The following is a 16,430-nucleotide window of genomic DNA, read 5'->3' on the forward strand; positions in this document are numbered from 1 at the left end:
AAGAACTTCATAACAATTACATTACATTTTCCTTTAATACTACACATAACTGAACAAACTACAACAATTACCTTTACACTTCATAACCCTAACTATACAATATTATATAACTTTCAGTGTGGGAAAACAGAACTTAAGAGGAAACATCCAAACTTACAGTAGAGGGAAGCACAGGAGGCACCGTGGGTAAACAGGATGCAAAGGAGAGGGTTCTTGGTGCTGAAGCATTAGATTTTGTACAGTGGGATGATGTCTTTGGGTCTGATCTGGACTGGGATATGGAATGGGCACTAGAAGCTACAGATGAAGCAGGAGCAGACCTGGATACATGATGGGATGTATGTACAATGTTTTTGGTGGGTTTATCAATGGGTAGGTACAGAGAATTTTCAATCATCTTCTGGGATCTGTGGGGAGGGGAAACAGAAGTAGGCAGTGGTGGGGGAGGTGGAGGTGGTGGTGGTGGAGGAGATGGTGAGATAAAATTAAGTAAATGAGGAGGTACCTGGCTTTCTCTTGAGGCCAATGATGCACTGGGCTTGTGACCTGAGACAGACATGTTATTAAACATCTCTTTCCTTTTGCTGATAGATGTCATATCATTTATTTCATGTCCAGAGTTAAGGTTATCAAGATTTTGGACATTACTACTACTGGAAATATTTTTACTGATGGCACTGGGCACTTTGCTCTTGACTTCCACTTTGTTTGTTGACAAATTTTGATTCAGCCTGTCTATGATTTTGGAATTGACTGGTGTAGTACTGGCAGGGGCTCTTGAAAGTTTCTGGTGCCCTTGAAACCTCACCACCGGTTTCTCTTCTTTCACCTCTTCCTCTGACACTGGTTTTGCGTCAAACATACGTCTGTGAGCCAACTTGAACTCTTCCATTAGCTGCAAAATAAATTTCTATATTAATTCTGCACAAAAGCTTGAAATAACAGTCATAAAAACCAAATAATAGTAATAAACTGTGACAAACATGAAACAAACTTATAACGAAGAGACGCTATCCTGCACCACAAACATAAATGTCACAATTTATCATAGCATATTATGTTAAGTTGCGAGTTTTATATTGCCATAATACTTAGATTTGGAAGTCTAAACATGGTTCCTTTCTTCCTCAATCTTATAACCTTCCATACTTCAAAAAGGCAGGTTTATTCTATTACTAACATCAAGGATAAGCCCTACTCTTTCTTTAGGCATGAACATCAGGTAAAATAGGTAAACTGTCCCACTGGTAATCAGTAAAAGTATTGTGAAAGTACTTACTTTATCATGCTGAGCTCTCTTGGGATCAATAGTTACGCTCTTTTGTTTGTCCTTTTTGAATGCATCAATCTTATCTTGAATCGCCTTTGCTTTTGTTTCATCATCAACATCACCTGACAGAGACTCCTAAAGATAGAATGAAACTACTGAGTTCTTTCAAGTCCAAAATGGCTTTAAATATTATAAGTTACTCGCACAAACTAGTTGTGAAGTCAACAAATATTGATACCATGATTAAAAAAGTAAAACTTTACATTTGAATAAATTCATGCTACAATTATACAGGTATACTTAAAAGTTTTAAAGGCACTTGCAAGATTTTAAATCACCTTCCTTATGCAACTACTAAATGTTTGAGACACAAAATATGGTACCCGAAATAAAGGTAATTATAATCTGCTGTCTATGCAGCTTAGAGTTATCCATCACTACAGGACAGAACTGATAAGCAGTATACAATTATCCCTCATACTTGCCTGATTTTTTGTTTTACTGTACCATATATGGGAAAGATAAGAATTCAAATTAAGGTTTCAATAATGGAGAAAAATAATTTCCAAAAGACTATTATTCAACATGACAGTGAACAAATCTTTGTTCAAATATTAAGAAAAGAATTTTTCTCAACTTTACAATTTGTGCCTGTGCAAAGTAATGGTCATTCAAAATAAACAGTAAGTACGGTAATTGTGAATTTGGTTTAATCGCACCACTGATTCCCATTTTACACTCTCAAGCCTGGAACAAAGGATTCCTTTTTAAAGGAACAGTGAAATCTGAATTAAAACAGGTACAATGGTTAGGCAGTTAGGAGCCAAAAATAGATTCGAATCGAATGTGGGTGGTAAACATCTCTTGGGTAAATAGTGGTGAGGACTTGGCAGTGGCTGTAAATAAATTAAGTCAACCTGAATAGAGTCAAATTTGCAAGTGCAGTTGAGCACATAAGTGGAGCCTTGTACAAGGGAAAACACCCAGAATGAGTCACATACATGGGCACAGGAAGTTGAGTACACCCAGATAGTCAAAGCTACATGGCAAGGATGGGGTTACTCAGATGACATCACTGACAATCCCGTAATAACAGACACAAGCAATGAGACAGTTACAGCATAGATGAAGTAAAAAGAAGTAAGACTGCAATTGACAAATCCAAGAATTGGTACTGGAACACAAGAGAACCTTCTTGAGGTGAGCCAGGAAAGTTGTCTGCTGAACAAAGGGACTCCCGAGAAGGAAAAGGAAAGGGCACAATCTCAGAAGCAGAGGATGAGTTGGAGGAACAAATTTTTTAGTCAAGGGAGCAGGCGAGCAGACAAACACTCTCATAAGAGTGAAAGGGAAAAGTTTCTGGAAAAAGAATCTTCCTTGGATGCAAGGCTTCATTAGGCAATGAGACTAGAAGGGCTGCTGAGGCCTTAGACCAACCTATGTGACCTACTCTGAGCACTCTTGATACAAGGAGGCAGCATGGTGGTTGTGGAAGCTGAGCACAATGCGAATCAAACTTTGACATGCATCTGAATAAGGATTTTCTGATCAGTCCAAACACATTGAACAAATCTTTTGTTGTTAACAATGCTGGAGGGCACTTTTAATGCATGTCCTTATCCAAGAAAAACATTAAGAAGAATGTATGACTTACCATCTGAGCAAAAATACTAATCAGAAGAAACAATACCTTATAGAAAACTTAAAACACATGGATGAAAAGCCGAGACAGAAATGGAAAACTGAAGGGAACTGCTGTGGACTAGTCAACTAAAATCTATAAGCAGCATTTGAAAAACAATTTACCAAATATGGATTGGAAATAACCAAGCAAAAGTTACAAGCTGAAATTAACCGAATCTCACAATTCATGAAAATACTGCAAGCCCTGCAAATTAAAAGCAAAGGAACCCTTTGATCAAAAGAAAAGTAAAAAGAAGAGAGTGAGTACCTACTTACTACACTGCAGTAGTAAACATCATGTCACCAAGTGAAGGAAAAAAGGCACTCAAGTGAGTGTTTCATATTTACCAAAAATTTGGCACAACACACGAAGCATAATAGATGAGGTATGTAATGGATCGAAATAATTCTTTGGGAACGAGGCAACAAAACTGCTCAGGGCAAAACCACATGAAAGAATGAAATGGACATCTTGTAGGACTGGATTGACCAAAAATGAGGAGAGAGACAGTTAACAGGGACATGCGGGAGAAGAACGTGAGTGAGGTAATGGTGCATAATCACAGAAGATGGAGAAGACTAATAACAAACAACAACCCCATATAAAGATGGGAAAAGCTGAAGATGAAGTAGGACTGTGGATTGTGGTTTGGACACTAATAGTAATTTTTTTTTCTAGATATATGAAGCCGTTGGTAATGCTTGGAGTCATTCGTATGGAATAAGGCTCCAAGATGAAAAAGTTCAAATTCTTTACAATATCGTCCAAACACCAATGAAGGTCTTCTCTCACTTCCAGAGACAGGAACCATTAACAGGGGAGTCCCCCGCCGGAGACCAGAATTCTCCCAGTCTCCATTGCAGAGACCAAAGATGAAGACGCCCATAAGGGACCAGCTTCTCCAGGGAAGACAACACTCGCAGAAAAACTTGCCACTGATGAGCTGACTGATGTAACTGACAGGAAGTTGCGCGCCACCGCCCGAGAACGGACGCAACTTCTTCAATCTCTGATCCGACGGGAAAACATTTGCTACAGTGGGTATGAGGTTCGACTTCTCCTGGTTGACTATGATGCCCAGTTCCAGACAGAACCGAAGTAGATGATCCCTGTCCTGCAGCAGCTTTTCACTGGAAACTGCCAAGACCAAGTAATCGTCAAGGTACCTCAGCAAACAGATCCCCAGAGCATGGGCCCAACTTGACACGAGAGAGAAGACCCTTGTGAACACTTGAGGGGCTGTCGTCAGCCTGAAGCAAAAGACTGACCTCGAAGACCTTGTCCCCAAGAGCGAAGCGAAGGAACTTCCTGGACGTGGGATGAACAGGGATTTGGAAGTATGCGTCCCTCAAGTCTATCGACAGCATGAAGTCGCCTTCCCTCACGGCTGTCAACACCGAGCGCGGGAACTCCATCTTGAACAGTGTCTTCCTGATGAAGTGATTCAAGGTGGACGAGTCAATCACAGGCCTCCATCCTCCCGACACCTTGGGCACCAAGATGTGACTGTAAAACACAGGGGACGGACGCACTACTTCCTCTATCGCATACTTGTCCAGCATTTTCTGCACTTCCTCCCGAAGAGCCAAGAACTTCAAAGAATCTGGAGGATATGCCTTCCTGAGCTGCGGCTTGTCCGACAGAGGAGGAGAGAAGTCGAATGGCAGTAGGTATCCCACCCGAAGGACATCTACCACCCACTTCTCCACCCTATAACTCTGCCACTTGGCCCAATGGCCTGCCAGGCACACCCCTCACCCGTGGCGCAGGAGAGGGAGAGGCGCCTAACCTACCGACGGCCCCCCTTTACCTCTGGCCCTTGAGCCCCTTCTTGGCTTAAAGGAACGAGAGCGAAAGGGGCGTTGATCTTCTGACTTAGGCTGTGTCGAACGGGAAGGCCCTGCCGAACTCGAGGTCCTCGATGGCCTACCAGGCGACAATCTCCTTGACTGCTGCTGGACAGGGTGAGGAGAAGCCAGATGTCTCCGAGGACAAGACTCCGACATAGACACAGCCTGATGCACCAGTCTGTCTTTGGTGTCAGCCCGGCGCTGGTCTATCACACTCTCGAGCTCTGTCCGAGGAAACAAAAATTGGGAATCCAAAAGATCTCCATTCCTCAATGCCAGCAAGGATTCTGTGTCGAGCGATCTCTCCATCCTAGACAAAGCCGAGTCCCTTCTAATCAGAATAAGATTAGCCCATAAATTAGCACCGAGGTGAGCCAAATATGAAAACGCCTTGCCCCCGGACTGCAACAGGAGGCACTCACCAACCCTTACAGGGACCTGTCGGAAGCTATCTTGGCAATAACCACAGACCAGAAGTCCAGCCAAGAAACTGTCTGCAACATGGAGGCTGCTGTAGATTCAATGCTGAGGCATCTTGCGGAGACAAGGACGGAGCCACTGACCTCATCTGTTCCAAAGTCAATCCCGGCTTCAGATGAATGACGTCTGGGTTAAGATGGCGTGACAACAACAAAAAAGCAGAGTTCGTAGCATAGTACTTCCTATGTCTCATGAAAGGCGGGGGTAGTAGTTTGGTAGAGCCCTTAGAGCAAAGCGAACCGGCCCGGTCCAAAACAGAGGCGTTAACCTTCTGCAGGACTGACTGAACGTGCCCCGACAAAGGAAGCTGAAGAGATGATTTGGGGTCCTGAGTAGCTCCCACCAAGGCTTAAAAGCAAGAAGGACTGTAAGACAACCGAGCCTGAGTCCTACTTTCTAAATTGTTAAACCCACGAATGAGATCAACAACTTCTGAAAAGGAAGACAAAAACTCTGCATGTCTCCCTCCTCTGGCAACGGAGACCGGCGATGAGAAGGATGTGTAGGCTCCTCTAAGGCACCTTCCCCACCAAAATTAACGGAAGGGTTAGCAGCCAAACAGCCTGAAACCCCAACTAACCTATCTGGGCTGGGTCCATGCGTCGGCTTCCGAGACGAACCCACTATAACACTAGGAACATCGCTTACCTCAACAGATGACTCAACATGTCCATGAATGGTCACAGGCGTGGCTGACGTACGTACGCAAGATGGGGGGAACCCAAGCACTTGAGATTGAAGGAGAATCCCCTAAAGTCGAACTCTTGGAAGCACCAGTGAGAGAGGTAGGCAAAAACTCCTGCTGCACCAACTCTGCGCTCACTAACTTCGACCTCTTGACAGGCGCCTTGAGATCCTTACGGCGACGAATAGGCCTTGGAGAAGGAGGAGCACTTGCATCACGTGCACGGGCAGGGGAGGTTGCAACACGCATCCCCTGCAGATCGCACACGGGAAGGAACACTAACACTGCCCGAAACAACAGCACTCTTGGGAACATGTCCACGTTGTTCCTCCCTCGAAGGCAAAGGAAGGGCAAAGTCCTTAGCCTTCCAACGCTTGATATGCCGACGGGGCATAGAGGGGGAAGAGGTAGAGGAAGACAGCACTGTTTTCTTATGCACTATGCACACTCTTCTTAGGAGGCGGGGACGAAGCAACACGTTTCCTACCAATCCTCCCAACCGATAAGGCAGCCAACTTTACATCCAATACAGAGTCCAACCTCTGAAGCACTGCCTGGCATATGACCTCAGACTGATGTGCCAGAGAAGGCTCCGATGACAAGGAAGGGAGATGTAGCGAACTGGGCGGCAGTGATTACGTCATGACTGAGAAAGGCAGATCAGAGGAGATGACTGGGAGAGACGTCATCGATAGGAGTGACGTCAAAAGTGGTGGTGACATCACGGCTTCTCCTCGGTGCGAGGGGGAATCAGACGCCACTGGCGGAGGAATACACAAAAATGGATCCCGTGACAGCGTCAACTCCGACTCAAAGAAGCGACAGCAGACACTGGCGGAGCAATACAAGATGGCTGACTTCTGCTACCCACGAAGACTAGGTCGGGAGGTGGGGGGATGGCCTGCCCAGACCAGAGAGGGGGGGTGCGACCCTTCACAAAATGCGCTAGCAACCCCTCCAAGGACGGTGGAACCCCTAGCCCGAGCATCTTCCAAATCGCTGCCATTTTGGACGCCTTCAACTCTGGAAGAGAAGAGATTGATGAAAAAGCCTCACCCTTCTTGGGAATCAAATAAACTCTCAAGGAAGAAGGGGCTACATAAACATTAGCCTGGTGGCCTCCCAATACTTCCATTGATGAATCAATGGGAGAGAGAAAAGGAAGGAGACGCAAGGAGACGCAGGGACAACGCTACTATGGGGGTTGACTACTGCAGGAGACGAAACATCAGGAAGAGGCGAAAAACCTTCCCAAGTAGGAAGAGTTGAAACCCTCCGATGTTCTCTCGTGCCATAAAACGACCTCCACTGCTCCTTAGGCCATGCTCAGCATTCCATCCAAGGATTTGTGATGGTACAAAAATTAGAACGACACATACTGTATGTTATGCGAGGTTCAGTCGCTGCCGAAGCCAGAAAACGAGAGAACGGAAAACCTGGAACTCCGGGGCACATACACTAATGCCAAGGAGGAGCAGAATCCATAATATAAGGCAAACACACACACACACACTAACACAAGCGAAACGGGCAATGAACTGGGAAAAGGCCAAGAGATGTTGACACGACTCTCGCCCAGGTGGTCAAAAGAAAGACTGGCGTAGCGGCGTCGTCCTTGACCAATCCTCACCCGAGCTATGCATGCGTTACCAGATATCACAAGATTCCTTGCTTTCATCTGCTTTTTAACCGGATCCAGCTAGGCACTAGAAATTATCCTATTGTTAAGACCAAAGGTTTGTAGCTATGAAAAATACAAATTGTCTTAGAAAATTTGTCATTTTTTTCACTTATACCAGGCAGGGAATCCGTAAATGCTGTGCTGAACATATCAAGGAGCTGCCCAGTTAAGGTGATTAGTACAGCACAGCTGTTCTTTTTAGATGTTTGAATGAACTTATTTTGATGTATACTGGTAAGACAGTCCCTGGTTTAACGGCAGGGGGTCGACCCCGTTCCTGGTGGTGCACTGTAACCCAAAAATACACTGTAAACTGGATCATCATAATAATAATGGGAAATAAATGGTACTAATGGCACATAAAATCAGGTTAATGGCGGCGTAAAGTCAGAACACTTTAACCCGAGACTGCCAGTACTGTAGTGTTGGGGGCCAAAAACCCTGGTTTTCCACTGATGTCTCCCAAATTATTAGCTGTGAGGGGTGAGGTAGAAATGAATGTCAAAATCACTCGGGGTAAAAAACTATGAAAACCATGTTTCCATTATCAAGTTAACTCTTCTTCCCCACTTTTGAATTCTGTCAGTGAATGAAGGCATGAATATCTGCTTTGTCATAGCAACTCAAGCTGGTTACAGAGCTATTTTGTAGCTCTGAGCTCCAACATGCTCAAGTTCTTCAATCAAAATTCAGTGGCGGTAAAGTTTATGAACCCAAACATGATGTAACTTCTGCAAAAATACTTAAAAAGGAAAAATCTAAAGCCAGCAACTGCAGAACTTATATTAGCTATGCAAAATGTTCTGCTATTACAATTGCATGACAATGCAACAATGCATACTAAAATGTGAATGAAGGCATACTGGATTATAATATAGTTTAACAAGACCAACAAATCACATTTCAAAACTTATTGAGTTAGCACAAAGGATTTGCTCTTATAGAAGGTGAAAACCGGAGCAAAGTTAACTTACATACTGTTTGTTGACACTTTAAATAAAAAATGGTGCTCTGAGAAATATGCTAGACCTTAGCCTATCAGAAGTTATTTTGCAGTGAATAAAATTACAGTGCTAGCAATACATTTGTTAAGGAATGCATGTGAAAATACAGAATACATACATACATGTGATTTTACAATTAAAAATCTTAATATTTTTATCTTCCATGAAATGTCAATTTATTTTATATATGAAGTAGACAAGTTTATTAGAAAAATGTGAGCAAATCTTTATACCCATGAAAACTATAAATACAAGACTATTTACTTTATCTAATGATTCTTTAAGAAAATGGCAGCAAGATGCTGCTTCTGTGTACCATATGTGGATACTTGAAAGAATGAAAATGAATAAAAATGACACTGCAGTATCTTCAAGCTTACCTGTGCAGAACGCCGTTCCAGTTCTCTGCTAAGGGCACTGGCTAAACTGGGTTGATGATTATGAGAAGGCTGAGGGGGTGGTGGAGGTGGAGGAGGGGGAACCCCCCTTAATATTTGGGTTTCATTATTACTATGTTGTGACATCTGAGGTGCTGATGGCTTGGGTGGGGGTGGAGGAGGCACGGTAGACTGTATAGTACAATGAGAGTTGTTGATGGAGGACGACAGGTTGCCGGTTAAAGGCAGGTCTTCCCAAACGGTACTTTCACTACTACTGGCCGACAGTGAGCCAATGCTCTTACAGCGCCGAGGGGGAGCACCTGAACCACACAATGACCCTACACCACTACTACTGCTGCTGCTATGTGCTGGAGAAGCTGGAGGTGATACTTGATGTGAATGGGATCGACAAGAGGACAAAGTAGTGGTGTTTTTACGAGGAGGTGGAGGAGGAGGCGGGGACTTTATGAGAACGCGAGTTGTATGGCGCCCACTGGCGATGGAAGATGTAGGGCTAGGAGGTGCCTGATGATGAGGGAGAAGGGACTGGCCGGAGCAGCTGATCACAAGAGGGGTCAATGGAGCACTCTGGGTATGCACTAAACCACGACGTCTCTCCTCCTGGTAGGTTGGTGGCCAGCACAAGGAGGAAAGTGAATAAAGAGGTGCAAAAGCAAAGACAATAAAAGAGCAGCACCTGTTTTAGGGTTCCACACAATTCCAAATCATTATATCAAATTATTTCAAGACTATTTTACAAAATTTTAACTAAAATCATGTTAGGATTTGGATTTCAAACCCAAATCCTAACCTCATCTGATCTTAAATACACCTTCATAAATGAGAACTGAAAAATGTTCCCCTTAAATGTTTCATCATTATTCCAAGGCAAGCTTCACTATTCCTATACTTGAAAGGAACATGTAACTTCCATCAACATTCAAAACTACATAATATCTTACAGTAATAAACATACACAGCACAACACTTCTCGGGCACTAAAAGTATGTAGCTAGGATTAACGTCAACATTACATGATCTGTCGTGGCAGGTTATCTTATCTGGTCATATCACACTGTGGATCTCTATTATCTCGACTTTCAAATGATAAAAATTTAGGGACTGTCAGCTGAGGAAGTTCCTGCAGTTCGTAACTAGTCACGTCTGATCTTATCAGTGTGAAAGACATGATCTATAAATTTTTAATAATGTGCCTCTGTCAATAGTAAAATAAATGCTTGTGTAAGTCTGTGAAAAGAAAATTGCCATATTAAATGTTTAAACAAATCATGCATCAACTAGTACTATATTACTGTATACGTAATTACAAATGTGAAATAGTAATGAATTTTTATGGGGTAAATTAGAATGTACAGTAATCCCCCACTCAACTTATCAGACTTCTTTACTTATCACCTACTTTATTACAAGGGTTTTTTGCTAGGCTACCTTTCAAGATATGGTCCATTTCCTGGATAAATCCCTTAAACTGTTGTTAAGTAACCTTTACAAAGTCTTTGTTCCCAATTTGATATGTCTGTCAAGTTTATGGGAGTGTTGTACTTCTTTTAAATAAAATGCAAGCAACTAGGATATTTATCAGCAGTAATCTTCATTTTTCTATGAGAACTGTAAATAAGCTCAGTAGTATGGTTAAAATATTTTAATAATAATAATAAAATAATAATAATTCTTCTACTTTATTCCTAACCTGCATTATGCATCATATAACTATGTAAAAGGCCGTGAAATATGAGACTACTTGTTTTAGAGTGTGCAGTGCTACTTCATACTGACTTAAACAAGTACCATTTTTAAAAAGTAGTAGTTTGATCAGATAACAATCAATATTCTTAAATATTTTTATTTTTTTAAATGTTAAGTTTAATTTTTTTTTTTTTTTATACAAAGCCATCATACTTATTCAGTCCACACACCTGATCTCTCTTATTCCTCAGACACAGCAATCCTTTGCCTAACCAATACAAGAATGGGATCTCACTATGCATACGCCAACCTGGATCTCAGATACTCGTCAAGCACCTGTTAATATGCTGAGGAAGAGTACTGTTTGTGAATGTATTGGTGTAAAGTGATTCAAGGAATACAAACACTACATATATTTGAGGCACAGATCTGAGTAACCCCAGAATACTGTCTCTTAGGATACCACAAATGAAAGAGTGAAAACAGTAATGGCCTGCTGTTACTACAGATCCCAAGGAATATGAATACTGTACATTTATTTACGAGGTATATCTCTGAGGCAAATTTTGTACAAATAAACTAGCAACTGAAGGTTCTTACAAATTAAAGACGTGGAGATGGCTCTCAATTCCAGGGACTAGAACGGTTGCTATAAACTAAGGATGACTTGCAAGAACCTATAGGACACGCACAGTTCCATGAAACATGTTTTATTGACGAAGGTGTAAACTGAGAAAGTATATAGGAGTTGGTTATGGAACCTTTGGAGTAAAAGGCAATATAAAAGATGGCAAACAGTTCTGTGGAATGGTTCCTAGAGGTTGAGTCTCCTACAAAGTCAGCAGTGAATGACAAACCTATGAAATTTTAGATATGTGTGTGTGTAAACGCTGCTGATCTGCCTTTAAGACACAATGGTAATGGGAAAAGGGTCCTAGTTGGCAAGCTTGGATGACTTCAAGCTATCTCCTCAAAAATACTATATTTATATAAACCTTTTAACTTCAATGAAAAACCCAATTTAGTCACAGAGCACAAAGAAATGTGGTAGGGCAACCCTGTAGCCCTCAAGGGCTGAAATTCTCACTTCCAGCACTTGAATAAGAAACTTAAGATAATATCCTATGGAGGGTAGTGGAACTGACGGATAACACACATCTCACTGCTCCAGTTATGGAAGTACCCCACTGAACATGAATAATTTAAGGGTTAAGGTCACCAAGGTCCGGAGACTGACTGGCTTCCTCTGTAGAAAACCCTCACTTGAGGCTTTGCTGAATACTCTCCATGCATATGCTGCTGCAAAATCTCCAAGTTTTGTGGAATCTCCAAAATTTTGAAAGACTAGGCAACTTTTCCCACTTAGGAATTCTCCTTGTTTTATCTATCAACATTGCTGGAACCAGTCATGGCTCAAACCACAATCACAACCATGGATAAGACTCTGACCTGAACAGTTGCTTCCAAGACAAAAAATGGCTGGGACTCAGAAGCTTGATATCTTCAAGCATGGGTTGTGGAACTCAGGTGAGTTTTAGCAGTGATGGTGGAATAATGTGGGTGGCATCAATTGATAGTCTGAAGTGCTACTGCATCAAATCCTGAAGAGGAGATGGGTTCACCTTCAGAGAGGTCATGTAGGATTCATTTCCAGCAAGGTAGACGACTGCTGGCTAGAGCACACAGTTGTGTTAGATGGGGCTGCTCCTAGATGGTCAGTGTGTGTGGGATATCTCATCTGGAGATGAGTGGTCCTTAATTGCTACCAAGGAAGAGGAAGATCATTCTGCTGTCCATAGAAAGTCAGAGATTCTTGGGTGAAAAAGCCAAACAAATGGGGGCACCACTCCTGGGAAGTCTCATCATAAAGGACCTCCTGTGGAAAAGTGACCTTGAGAGACCAGTCCCTTGTTGGCGAGGTAAAGAGGACAGACCTGTCAACATCATCTACACAATGAGTGTCCTTGTATTCTACAAGTGACATTAAAAATGGCTGGGTTTACCTTAAGACCCTTAACAAACTAGCTAAGACTTCAAAATGTAGAATGAAAAGTTAATAGAAAATGGCACAAAACTGCAGACACTGTTAGCATACAAAACATGAAAGTACTGCAGTGGGAAATAATGAAGATTACAGTATAACTCATTATAAGTATTTACAAAAGCAATGTCAGGCAAATACAATTATGAAATACTGTAACCTCATAAGTGAAGCAAACAAAATTAAAGTGCAATAATAACTAAAAAAAAAAAAAGGTATATTTGGCAAACTAGAATATCCATACCCTAAGATAACAATACCTGCTCATTTGCATTTAGGTTGAAAACAACCCGAACCCAAAGGGTGAAAAAATATGAAAACTTTCACCTTTTCCATGGAGCACTCAACATATGCAAAAAGCAGAAAGTTAGCAATGAAAACAGGAGCTAACTTCAGATTCATTAAAGCCAAGCACTAATCCTAGTTCAGATTATAAACTGTAAATTTACCTAATATGTACACCCCACCCCCAAAAACCTTTCATAAATGCTAGAACTATTGCCAACCATTGAAAACTACAAAGCTGACAGAAACTTGTGCAATCCTGTAGAAAGAAGAACAATCTGATAAATCTGCACAGCTGTTGACAGCTCTGCATACATGAAAAGTGAGACACTGAGTCAGGCGTCAGATCAGGACTTTTGTCAAAGTGGAGCCTACGCACATGTTAGGCCACTGCTCTTCTTGTCTGCTAAGAGGATGCAGTGTGTGAGACATTTGAAGACCAAAAATGTGGGCTGCATGAGAGATGAGTTTGGTGTGAAACAATTCCTTGAAAGTTTATGCATTCATAAAACAAAAGTACATGAAGGTCTGTTGCTTGTACAAGTACAATCATACTGTACTTATAAATAGGCTGCAATGTCTAATAATAAATGTAAATCAGATGTAGTTAGTATTAAATACTTTGAAGAAAAATCAAAATGTTCAATTTTTCCTAGTTATTAATTAATGCATATCAAGGATTAATATCCTGTTAAGTTAGGTTATCCACTAAAATATTTCTTATTTCTATTCCAGATTCTTCACTTGTGAAGAAATCAAATCTTGATCCATGTTCCTTACAAGAATATACAGCACTCTTCTTCCATATGCCTAATTGTAAGTTTTGGTTATTTCCTAACAATTAAATACAACTTTCAATGATCCTCACGGGAGAATTAATTAACATGCAGTCTGAAAATTATTCAAGTTCACCAATGGAGCAAACGAGTAATAATTAAGAGAGCCACTAAAAGAAAACCTAGGTGATTATTATTGTCTTTGAGGCTAACTCTATCTTATAATTTCCTGAAAGCTGCATTTTACACTTTCACACAAGACTGCTACAGAAGGTCTTCGAAAGGAAATAGTAGGGTCCTACTTATAACTACTAAACCGTTTATATTCCTAAAAGATACTAGTATATCAATATGAAGTACCAACATTGAACGCATTTGGAAAATTTAACGTGGAACCCAAAAACAGGACTGCACATCAGCTAGATTGTGCAATTTTTTCTTTATACAAATCACAATTACCTTATACTCATCATTCTGATAAGTGAAATTTCTAATCATTTCCTTGAGTAAATTAAAACAATTTGATGTAGTAGAAATTCAGAATATAAGGTAATAAATGGTGGAAAAAATTGTGCAAATATACATTTAGTAGTGAACAACACATTGTAAATGGTTGACTTGTGCAAGATTTATATACATAAAGAAACAGAAGATTGTGACAAAATACAATACATTTAATATTAAAATGAGTGAGATAGCAAAGGCAATTTTTGATGTGTAAATAAAATTAGACATCCCTTTATTTCATTTGTTAGATTATCACACCAAAGACTTCTAGTTATTTGTGGCAAAGCCCCATTATCAACTTGGAAAACACATATGTACTAATACAGTAATCTACTGTCAAATTAAAAGGAAAACTTACTTCAGCGCAAAATTGGTCAAAGTAACTCGTTATTCCACCCTTACCTCAAATTTTCTTCGCTCCTCTGCCAATAAATTAGCTTCTTCCTGCAGTTTTCTCTGCTCTTCCCTGAGTTCCCGTAATTGCTGTTCAACCAATGACTCTGTTACTTGCAGTGAGCTACCACTACTGGAATTTCCTGCTCCCAAACCCATGCTACCAGATGAAGACCTCACTGTCACCTGAGAAGTTCCACTGCTAAGTGTTGACGTCTTTAAAAACAAAAAAAGAAAAGAACAAACGGGATAAAATTTTTTTAATTTACTTCGTGCAATTCTGGTTACTTACTTTAACACTTACACTTAAGAGGATGATTTGAATTTGACACAAAACTTGGCAGCCAATGAGAAGTTCCACACTACATACACCAGTATGACTTCCACAAATAATACTGAAATAAATGCAGTAAGTCATACATTGGGACCAACTCCTGGTCAACATTAATTCCATTGCGAACACCAAGAACACACACAGAATTCACCCTCTTAATTAAATGAGGAGATTTCAGGTAAACAATACTTCCTAACTGTTAATGCTTTTCTGCTTGTTTTTACAAAATAAGCAATGACAAATATGTTTTGTACTTACCCACTTCAGTGACCCTTGGTTCTCACCTGACCTACTGCAGCTCTAATCAATCCCTTCCCCCTTTTTTACTTGGCAAGGTATAGACTCCAAATCTTACAACTGTCTCTTATACAGCTTCATAGGTATGAGTATAGAATCAAAACCCTAATATTACAGAGTTAAAACTTTGAAACACCCACTTAAACATTTTTTACAAACCAAAATTTATGAACTACAATCGAATTAGTATGTAAAGTATGATCATAATTAAATACTACAAAATCCTTTACTGTTATTGAGAGTAATCTTAATTTGTATAATGACCATTAAAACTACATAACTTCTTGCCATGTTTCTTTGGTATAACCATATTCCATAGATACTGTAATTATAAAAATCTCTTTTCCCTTGCTTATGTAATGTATTCCATAGTATAGCTTTCATCTTTGATAAGAACAAATACACTTGGTACTTAAAAAGAGCCATTAGGGATTAAATAAAAACTAACAGCAGCACATACTTGTCAGGTTTTTAACTATAATTTATGTGACAAATAACTTGGTTACCACTCTACTTCGAGAACCTATCTTTGCAATCCTATCTGTATCAACCTCAAGAGAGTTCATTCTAATTTTTTGGAGAGATATAAAAGGTTCCAATGACACTATATAAAAAATCAAAAGTAAACTGCAATACATATGCTGTACCTATATACATCAAATTCCAATTTGTATGCAGACCTCTATTGGTTACCATCATCCCAGCAGAGGATACTGCCAAGTGTGTCTTTCCAAAATTGAAGCTTGACTACAGTTTTAAGCAGCACTTGTTCAGTTCACAGCTCCATTGTGTCTGGTTTTACTTTTCACCTGATATCTTTGCTTTCTTCTTACTTGCTTCTCTCTTACTGGACTAGCCAAATTCTTCAAAACATTACAAACACTTAATTTTTGTAATGCCTGATAAACCTTTTGGCCAGAATTGTGTGTCTTGAAATGACACAAAGTAGCTTGGTTCAATAGTGAAATAATAATACTAATAAAATTACTGTGCTGCTGACAGCTTCATCGCACTAACAACAAAAAATTGTAATCCTAATAGTAACAGCACTCTAGT

The 16,430-nt window shown here is 40.5% G+C and overlaps 1 protein-coding gene and 1 long non-coding RNA gene across 10 annotated transcripts in view; one reads left to right on the forward strand and one right to left on the reverse strand.

The window, feature by feature from the left end:
• LOC135218598 (uncharacterized) overlaps positions 1-16,430 on the forward strand; it is a 37,721-nt gene that overhangs the window by 13,895 nt on the left and 7,396 nt on the right. The window contains exon 3 of one of the 2 annotated variants that reach the window (XR_010315363.1): positions 13,803-13,883. This is a non-coding gene — a long non-coding RNA (uncharacterized LOC135218598). Of the gene's footprint in view, positions 1-13,802; positions 14,759-16,430 lie in introns of those variants that run through there. The other variant, XR_010315362.1, reaches the window with a different exon arrangement.
• LOC135218597 (protein scribble homolog) overlaps positions 1-16,430 on the reverse strand; it is a 73,188-nt gene that overhangs the window by 4,962 nt on the left and 51,796 nt on the right. For 7 of the 8 annotated variants that reach the window (XM_064255020.1, XM_064255021.1, XM_064255022.1 and 4 more), the window contains 4 exons: positions 14,753-14,959; positions 9,035-9,655; positions 1,280-1,405; positions 506-895 (listed from right to left, as the gene is read on the reverse strand). In XM_064255020.1, the coding sequence (XP_064111090.1) occupies positions 506-895; positions 1,280-1,405; positions 9,035-9,655; positions 14,753-14,959 (1,344 nt within the window). The remainder of the gene's footprint in view (positions 1-505; positions 896-1,279; positions 1,406-9,034; positions 9,656-14,752; positions 14,960-16,430) is intronic. The other variant, XM_064255027.1, reaches the window with a different exon arrangement.

The sequence above is a fragment of the Macrobrachium nipponense genome, chromosome 9 (genome assembly GCF_015104395.2).
Source record: "Macrobrachium nipponense isolate FS-2020 chromosome 9, ASM1510439v2, whole genome shotgun sequence".
NCBI classification, from domain to species: Eukaryota; Metazoa; Arthropoda; class Malacostraca; order Decapoda; family Palaemonidae; genus Macrobrachium; species Macrobrachium nipponense.